This window comes from Sarcophilus harrisii, chromosome 3 (assembly GCF_902635505.1).
Source record: "Sarcophilus harrisii chromosome 3, mSarHar1.11, whole genome shotgun sequence".
Lineage (NCBI taxonomy): Eukaryota > Metazoa > Chordata > Mammalia > Dasyuromorphia > Dasyuridae > Sarcophilus > Sarcophilus harrisii.
This window is the reverse complement of record NC_045428.1, coordinates 590,009,054-590,017,878: the sequence shown is the minus strand read 5'-3', so window position 1 is coordinate 590,017,878 and position 8,825 is coordinate 590,009,054. Positions and strand designations below refer to the sequence as shown.

At 58.3% G+C, this 8,825-nt stretch overlaps 1 protein-coding gene across 2 annotated transcripts; it reads right to left on the bottom strand.

Moving 5' to 3' along the window:
* Positions 1 to 3,190: 3,190 nt before the first annotated feature.
* On the bottom strand, positions 3,191 to 5,880 carry DPF1 (double PHD fingers 1). Of its 2 annotated transcripts, XM_031963163.1 has the most exons (3): positions 5,692 to 5,880; positions 5,390 to 5,537; positions 4,040 to 5,214 (listed from the first exon to the last, which is right to left on the bottom strand). In XM_031963163.1, exons 1-3 carry the CDS (start codon positions 5,773 to 5,775, stop codon positions 5,144 to 5,146), a joined length of 303 nt encoding a protein of 100 aa, XP_031819023.1. In that variant the 5' UTR covers positions 5,776 to 5,880; the 3' UTR covers positions 4,040 to 5,143. The 2 variants fall into 2 exon arrangements, with proteins under 2 accessions (XP_031819022.1, XP_031819023.1); XM_031963162.1 differs by lacking the exon at positions 5,692 to 5,880 and having other exon boundaries at positions 3,191 to 5,214; positions 5,390 to 5,512.
* Positions 5,881 to 8,825: the final 2,945 nt, after the last annotated feature.

Sequence of the window (8,825 nt, the reverse complement as noted above, 5' to 3'; positions counted from 1 at the left end):
GGGAAGTTCCGGCTGAGGGTGAGGAGAGATGGCGGCCCAGGGCTGTGGCCAAGAAGCCAGAAGGGATCTGGAGAGCTCTGGGGGAGGGTGAGAGGAGGACCTGGCAGCTTGGAGGGGGGCGGGGTGGCAGAGAGCCAGGCAGAGAGCCCCCCCCCCCCCCAGAACTCTTCCAAAGGGACCTGAAAAGCTGTTAACGAGGTAGGCCGGGTCCTAGGGAGGAAACAGAAATCGGTGGGAACGCTAGTCGGGAGCATTCTGAAGTGCTCCAGCAGGAGACTGCGCCCAACCGGGGCCCAGGGATTTTCCCGCCCCTCCTCCCGGGAGGCTAGCCCCCCCAAAAGGCCCAGGGCCCTCCCCCGGGCCCTGCTTGTTGGAAGCGGAGAGGAAGGGGCCCCCCGCCTTGGGCTGATTTTGGGAGAGGGCCAGGCCTGGGGGCCCAGGCCAAGCCCCCGGAACCCGGGGCCCCCCCCCCCCCTGGGCCTGTCGGCCCTTGGAAGCCCCTCTGGGGGGAGCGAGGGAAGGGGTCCCGGGAAAGGGTGCTTTGAGGGGGAGGGGCACGGGGAAGTGGGCAGGGGAGTGGGAGACCTCCTGGCAGGACCAGGGGAGCCCAGGAACCCCAAGGGGGAGCACCCCCCTTGGAGGGGGCCGATGGACGGGCGTTAAAGGGGCTCCCGGGAGCCCTGCCCCGGAGGGGTCCCCTGGGGGCCTCCCCGACCTCCCCCGCCCCGGAAGCCCCTTGGCCCCTGGGAAGGCCAGCGGAGGTATGTAGCGTGCAAGGAGGGGAAGGGAGAAGGGGGGGACCCCCCCGGGGGGCCCCTCCCCGCCCGCCCCCACCCCCCTCCCTTTCGCGGGAAACAGGCAAGGGGCCCCAAGGGGTACCCAGGGCAGAAACCGGGCCCGGGGCCCGGCGCCAAATCGCTGGGGGGGCCGGCTTTCCCAGGGGGGAAAAAGGGAGCCGGGGACTGCGGGCCCCGCCCCCCCTTTCCCCGGGCTGGTTTAGGGCCCCCCTGTGGGGCCCAGGGGGCCCTAGGGGTCCCGCCCCGGCCCCGGGGGGCCCCCCCCCCCCCCCGGGGGCCCCGGAGGGGCCCGGGAGCCCCCTTTGGGGGCGGAAAAGGGACCCCAACCAAGGACCCCGGGCCCTCCCCATATCCAGTCTTTCCTAAAACGCCCCGCCGCCCCTGGCCAGGCCCAACTACAGAAACCTTTGGCCCCCTGGGGTGGGGGGTTTCCCCTTTCCCCTCGTTTGGAAAAAGCCCTTTTCCAAAGGGAAAGAAAGAAACCCAAGAGGGGCCCAATTGTAGGGAAAGTTCTTTATTGGGAGAGCCAAATTTTGTTGGAGGTTTTTTTACGAGAAAGGTTTCTTTCCCAAAGTTTTGGGGGGGGTGGGGGGTTTTTTTCCCCCTTGGAAAAATATGAATAGTGGGGGAAAGGGTGGGGTTTTTTGGGGTTTTTTTAAATGTCGTTTCCCTTTTTTAAAGGGGGGGGGTTGGGGGTTTTTTTTTGAGAATTGGGGAGGGATTGGGCGGGGAAAGGGGTTGGACCCAGGGGAGTGGGTTTTAGGGAATGGGGGGGCGGTGGTGTTGGTTTTTTGGGGCTGGGGAGGTTTTTTTTTGGGGTTTTTTTTTTATTTTTTTGAAAGCCCCCCGAAAAGTAATTTGTGGGGCAAAAGGGGATTTTTGAAATTTTAAACCCCTTTGAGGTGGGGCGGGGGGATGGGGCGGGGAATTTTTGGGGGTCGGAGAGGTGGGGGCCTTTAGAAGTTTGGGGGAAAGAAATTGGGCCCAGGAAACGAAGGGGGCAGACCGGTTTTTTGCTGCGGGGGGTGCGGGGGGGACCCCCAAAAAATTGTTTTTGGGATGTGGCAAAAGGGGGAAGGGAAGGGGGTTTTTCCTTTCCTGTAATTTAACCAGCAGTTGTTGGTTGGGAAAATGGAAAACCGAGTTTCCTTTGCCCCCCTGGGGGCCCGGGGGGGCCCCTCCCGGGGGGGGTTTAAGGGCTGGTTCCCCAGGGCTTGTGCTTTTTGCCCCAATTTCGGGTTTAGTTTTTGGGGCAGAGCTGGCTTCTGGTTTGGGATTTAAATAAATTGTTTTTTTTGGCCCAGGTTTAAACGGTTGGGCGAAATTTTTTTAAAGGATGGCCGTTTGGGTTTTTTAAAATGGGGGGGGTTGTTTTTTTTTTTTTTTGTTTGTTACCCCTGTTTGGATTGGGTTGTTTTAGGTTTAGAAAAAAATTTTTAAAATGGTTTTTCTTCTGTTGATGGGCGGTTTGAGGGATGGGTTGCCCGGGGGGCCGGAGGGGGGGGTTTGGCGGTGGGGTTTGCCCGTTTTGTTTTCCCCAGGGGGAGGCCCTCCCCTGGGAGTTTGGGCCCGGTGGTGCCCCCCAAGCCAAAGGTTTTAAGAATTAGTAATCCTGCCCTCCGGGATTTGGGTTTGGGGGGTTGTGTGGTTTAAGGGGTTTTGGGGAGGGTAAAAGGATTGGTTTTGCCGAAAGGGGTTTGAAGGGCCCTGTCCTGGGAAATTTCAAAAAGGGGTTCCCCCCAAGTTTGGTTGGCCCCGGGTTTGGGGCGTTTCCCTTTGGGTTTCAAGGGGGGTAAGTGGAGGCCCCCATTTTGCCCGGTGGGGTTGGGCCCCATGGCCGCCAGGGGGTCTGAGGGTGAATTTCCGAGGGGGGGCCCTGGCCCCAAGGAACCTCTGGGCCGAATTTTATATGGGGGGGGCCCTAAGGGGGCCTGGCCCGGAGGGGTGGGTGGGACCACCCCGGATTGGGTTTCCCCGGGGTGTAAAGTTGGAGGGGGGGGAATGAAGGGGTTTGGGGAGTTTTAACCCTAGGGGTGTTTTGTTCCTTGTTTTTCCAGTTCTTTGGCATTTGGCTTGAGGTCGTGGCTGCGCCCCGGGGTTGCCCGGGTTTGGGGGGGGGGATAAAGGGTTGTTTTGTGGGTTTCGGTTGGGGTTGGTTTCTTGTTTTTTTCTGTTTTTTTTGTTTTTTTTCTTTTTGTTTTTTTTTTTGTCCCGTCTTCTTTTTTCTTTTTTTTTTTTTTTTTTTTTTTTTTTTTTTTTTTTTTCCTTGCTTTTTTTTTTCGGGTTTTTTTTTATTTTTTTATTTTTTTTTTAAATTTTTTTTTCTTTCTTTTTTTTTTTTTTTTTTGTTTTTTTTCTTTTTGTTTTTTTTCTTTCTCTTTCTTCCTTCTCATCTCTTTGTCTCTGTGTCTCTCATCTCTCTCTCCCCTGTCTCGGTCTCTCCCACCAGGTCACTTGGGCTGCTCCTAACCTGTCTCTCCCCTCCCCCTCCTTTCTTCCCCGTCCTTGGCTCTTGGGGGGGAGGTGGAGGATGGGTTGCTGTCTCCACACAGTCTGGCCCTGCCCAGCAGCAGCGAGGTGCACACAGTAGGGCTAGAATACTAGGGCTAGAATACTGACGGGGCGGGGGGACCCTGGACAGACCTGGGGCGGTTGCTGCTCTCCCTGCCCCCCCATCCCTTCTCCCACTTCCCACCCTCTGTCTGTCTCTTGCTGCAGCAGCTGCCCGTTGCCAGGGCGACCACAGCTGGTTGGGTGTGTGTGTGAGGAGGGGGGTGGGGTGGGGGGTGCTTCAGTCTCTCTCACCCCATCCCCCCGTTCCTTCCCTTCTCTTCCCAGCAAGGCAGGAGGGGGTGGGGGACGAGGAGAAGCCGGGAGAAGAGATGAGGATTGGAGGAAGATGGGGAGACAAGGAGAGGGGGAGGGGGAGAGGCGAGGGAAATGGGGCCGGCAGGGTGACGGGGAAAGACCGGGAGAAGGCAGGGAAGGGGATGCCTGAGGATGACTCCTGGGGTGGATGGGGGAGGGGTGACGGGCTGCCAGAAGGGGGGGAGGCACGGGGGAGGGGGGGTTGGAGAAGGTGCTGCCGTAGCCTGGAGGGAGGCGGGGGGGGGGGGATTGTTGGGAGAGAGACCGAGGAGGCGCTGGAGGAGTTAGGGAAGAGCAGCAGACAAAAGCCGGACAGGGCCCCAGGCCCCCTCCCATCGTCCCCCCCCCAGGTGCCCACAGAAGGAGGCATGGGCCAGGGCGCAGCAGGGCCAGGCCCAGTTTAATACACAGAACAGGGTGATCCACAGGAGAGGCAGGCAAGGGGGGGCACAGGCTGTACAGGGAGCTGGGGGGATGGGGCCATGGTGCCAGGAAGCCAGGGCCAGCCCATGGCGCCCTGGCCCCCCAGGACCCCCCTCTCCCCGGCCTTGCCCACTTGCCCGGGAAACCCAGTGTCTTTTGGATACCCCAACAATGAAACACACACGACCACAAGAAACAGCTGCCCCCCTCGCCAACCGCCCTCAACGGGCATCGGGTTTCAGGGGACCCCCCTTGCCAAGGGGTCTGGTCCTTGCCTGGCGAGGGGATGGGGATGGGGAGAAAAAAACCAGTCCGGGTGCAAACTCTGTGCTTCTCATTCTGGCGAGCTCCGGGGCCCACCTTGCCCGGCCCCTGCCCACAGTTTGCATTGGGCATGGGGGAGCGGGCACAAGGAAGGGGCAGGGGGAACAGGACTTGAAAAACCATGGTTCACATCATGCAACGCCCACGGCGGGCACCGCGGGAAGGGGCAGGGGGCAGGCCGAAAAGGGGCAAGCGTGGCGCCTGCCTCCCAGAGCACGAGGTGGGAAACGGTGCCCGCTACTGGGGTGGGCCCCCGGGGTGGGCCCGAGCCGCCAGCTTCCCCAGGGAATTAGGGGAGGGGGCCGGCGGGCGCTGGTCCGGGTCAGTGCCCAGTGGGAAACTGGGGGGAGGTGCCCACCGTCCAGGCCCACCAAGGTGTATAGGTCTCTGTATATATTACTTTGTCTTTTTTTTTTTTTTTTAACTTTTTGTCTTTTTCTCTAGAAAAAGGCTCCATCCATGCCCCTTCCCCTCCCTAGCCGGCGCCCGCCCCCTAGTGCCCGCCCGGAGGCAGGTTATGGCTTTGAGGAGAGCAGCATCCCCAGCCCCCGCCGTCCAGGAGTGGGGGCAGGGCGAGCTTCCCCGCCCAGGGGGGAGGGGGGCTGGAGCTGGCACATACTCCCCTCGGCGGGGGAGGGGAACCCGGCCCTTGGGGGGCCCCAGCCTGGGGGTGGGGCTCAGTCAGGGAGGGGGGATGGGCAGGCGAGGGAAGGGGCGAGGGGGGGCCGGGCCTAGGTGAGGGTGATGTAGGCCGATGCCTTTTCCTTCAGGTGCCGGAGACACAGGTGACAGCTCCAGCTTCCTGCGGGGAGGCCTTCGGGTCAGGCAGACGGCAAGGCCCCGCCCCACGTCCCCGACTCCTCCTCTCCCCGGCTCCGCCACGCCCCCGGCACGCCCCGGCTCCTCCCCGCCCCCTTCCCAGGGCTCCGCCCCTCTGTCTCGGCCCCGCCCCCTGCGCGCCCTCGCTCCGCGCTCACCTTCCGGGGGCTCGGCCATGGGGGGGCTCAGGCAGTACATGTGGTAGCCACGGTCACAGTCGTCACAGAATAGCAGCTGGTCCTGGGGGGCGAGACCCATGCGGCTGGCACCCGGCGGCGGGGGCAGGCGGGAGGGGGCCCCAGGCCCCTGGGGGGGGGGGGGGGAGGGAGGCCCGGGGTTGGGCCCGGGGCCTTGGGGCCTGGGGCCCGGCCGGCCTGGCCCGGGGCCCCTGGTCCAGGCCCTGAGGCCTACGGCGCCGGGGCTCCCCCTGGCGGCCGGGCCGGCCCCCGGGGGCGGGGGCACCACTCGTTCCTCCGGGGCCGCACAAGCTGCAGGACTTGCACTCGATGCACTGCCAGCGGTACGTCCTCACAGCTGCCGTCATGTTCACCGTGAATTGTAAACAGGAGGGGTGACCTGGAGGGAGGGGGGTCCAGAGTGGGCTCAGCGTCCCCGGGAGCTGGAGGCGGCGGCCAGCCCCGCCCCCGCTCTCCTAACCCCGCCCTCCCTCCCCAACCCCGCCCCTCCCCGCCTAACCCCGCCCCTCCCCGCCTAACCCGCCCCTGCCTCCTAACCCCCGCCCTCCCTCCCCCCGCCCTCCCGCCTAACCCCGCCCCGCCTCCCAACCCCTCCTCCCCAACCCTGCCCCCGCCCTCCTAACCCCCCCCCCGCCTAACCCCGCCCCTTCTAACCCCCGCCCCCCCCTCCAACCCCGGACGGGTCCCCGGGACGGGGCGCCCCCAACCCCCCCAGGGGGCTTCCTCACCGAGCGGACCGGCTTCCCGCTCCTGGGGGCCTTGGCCCCCTGGGGAAAGGTCCCAGGCCCCGTCCCACTCTGCAGTCCCTGCAGGGGTCCCTTACCCACACCCGGAGGGATCATGCTATAGTAGTTAGGCTGTATATGTATGGCATAATATATCCTATCTATTAGTGTAGTGTATATGAATATGGGCTGTTATACTATATATATGTGTATTTATCAGTTCCCTCACTCCTATATATGTTAATTGTATATAATGTATATATGTAAATATATTTCTACAGTTGTTTTACTTGTATTAATTGTATGGTTAATTTATAGTTAAATATAATTGTGTGGTATATTATACTATATATATATATATATATATATAATCAGTTCCTTTACCTATATAGTGTATAGATTTGTGCTATATCTACATCTATATATAGTATAATATATAGTGTATATATTTGTGTGTTGTGGTATATTATACTATAGATATGTTGTGTGTGTGTATATAATCATTTCCTTTATATATAGTTTATATTTTTATACTATAGATATCAGACTGTATATAGTATTATGTATATGTGGTGTATTATATACTATATGTGTATTGTATATTTATTTTTATCAGTTCCTTCACCTATACATATAGTGTATATATTTATACTACATATATACAATATCATATTATATGTAGTATAGTATATAGTGTATAGATTAGTATAGTATATATAGGTGGTATATTATACTATATATATGTGTGTATATTTATTTATTTATTTCTCAGTTCATCTATGGAATAAAAAAGATAAACCAGAAGGCCCCTGAGGTCCCCTTCCTAAGTCTGAGTTAGTTAAAGCCCTGGCTTTGAGTCCCTTACTAGCTCTATGATCACTTTCCCTGCCTCAGTTTACACCTCTGTGAAATAATCGGGCCGTCCCCAAGCCCCTTTCCAGACGCCAATGATTCTGGGATTCCCCATGACAGTTCTTCCTCCAGGTGTCCAGGCATGGGGGTGGCTTCCCTGTCCCTACTAAATCACCCTTTGAGGAAGAGCCCTTGTCATGAGTCTGAGTTCAACCTGACTACCAGTTCCCAAAGTCACTTCCAGATCGGGTAGTTCTCCTGTTTTCCTGTAGGATGAGGGGGTTCAGGCTCTAAAAACTCCCCCCAGTTCTAAAGTTCTCTAGCTTTATAGAAACAGCAAATGTGAAGAGCAGACATTTAGAGCTGGGAGGACCCCTAGATGCCATGAGAGGCAGCCAGTGGTGACTAGACATCCGAAAACTTACTGGCCCATGTGACCCTGGGCAAGCATTTCACCCCTTTGCCTTAGTTTCCTACCTGCAAAATGGGGATAATAGCACTCACCTCCCAGGGTTCAGAACCAAATAGAGAATAAAAAGGGTGTTATACAATTGGAAAGTTCTACCCCAAATTTTATTATTATTATCTATTTTATAGTGAAACAAAGGGCAGGAAGAGATAGAATTCCAAATTTGGGAAAATTCTAACAGTTCCTTAAAAAGTACCAGAAGCCCCCCTGGAGGTCCCCTTCCCCAAGGGTCGGGGGTTAAGTGGTTTGGGGCCAAGTTATGGGAACTCCTGGGGAAAGGGACACCCAGGGTAATGGGCCCCCGCCCCTCGAACCCCAGACTAAAGGGGGTGCCCGGGGCCGTGTTCCCCCCCATTAACAACCCTTTTGAAGAACCTGGCCAGCTTTGGGGCAACCCCTCTAAAAGGGCCCGGGGAGGGGAAGTTCCTCGCCTAGAAGAGGGGTCCTCAACCCCCGTTTTTAAACCACGAACAGAATAAAGGGATTGGGGACCTGTGCCTCGGGGAAAATTTATTAGACATAGGGAACAAGGGGCCAAGCCGGGAACCCCTGGGAATTTTCCCCCCTTCTCCTACCCCTCCCTCACGGTCCCTTGGGTTGCCCTTTTTAAATTCTTTGACTCCTGTTGCCTCATTTTTTTTCTGTCTTGTGGGTACTTTTTTCTCCTCAAAATATTCTGATCCTGACTGTTTAACCTGTCTCTTTTCAGCCGGTCTGTGGTCATCTCTTTATCCCCAATTTAACTTCCAGTCCTGGCCCGTCCTTTTCTCGCTTCAGCTCTTGTTTCACCCCCGGCTTTTGGGATCTCGCCCCTTTCTTTTCTTTTTTCCTTCGCCCAGTCCCCACCCTTTTTGCCTCGTTTTCTTTACTCCCGACGTCCTTTTGTTTCCTTGCTCTTTCCTTTTACTGTTGGCCCTTGGGGGCTTTAGTTTGTCCCGGTCCCCCCTTACCCCCACTCTTCTGTCTCTGCTCTCACCTTCTGTCCTTCCACCCTTTTTTCCCCTGTCTCGCCCTTTCTTTCTTCCGGGAAACAAACGGGTTCCTGTCTTTCTTTGGGCTTAGGTAAGCCGTTCTTTTGCTCAGGCGGGACTTAGCCCAGCCCCACCCTGGGCGCCTTCCTCCCCAGGGCAACCGCCGGCAGGACGGGGCTGGGCCAGCCCCCCAGCCACCCCACGGGCCGAGGGGGAGGGGAGCCGGGCCACGGGCGCCCCTGGGCCCGGGGGCCCTGGGCCGCCTCCTCCCGGCCCCGCCCCCCCAGGGCGGCCCTGGGCTCCCCGCCCCTGGGGCTGGGGCCTAAGCCGGGGGCTTCCCCGGGCCCCCGGCCCAGGGAAGGGGGGAAGGGGGGCTAGTG

Bases quoted from the DNA above. Each gene is read 5' to 3' on its own strand.
- DPF1 (XM_031963162.1), bottom strand. From the start codon at position 4,535: ATGGTTTTTCAAGTCCTGTTCCCCCTGCCCCTTCCTTGTGCCCGCTCC.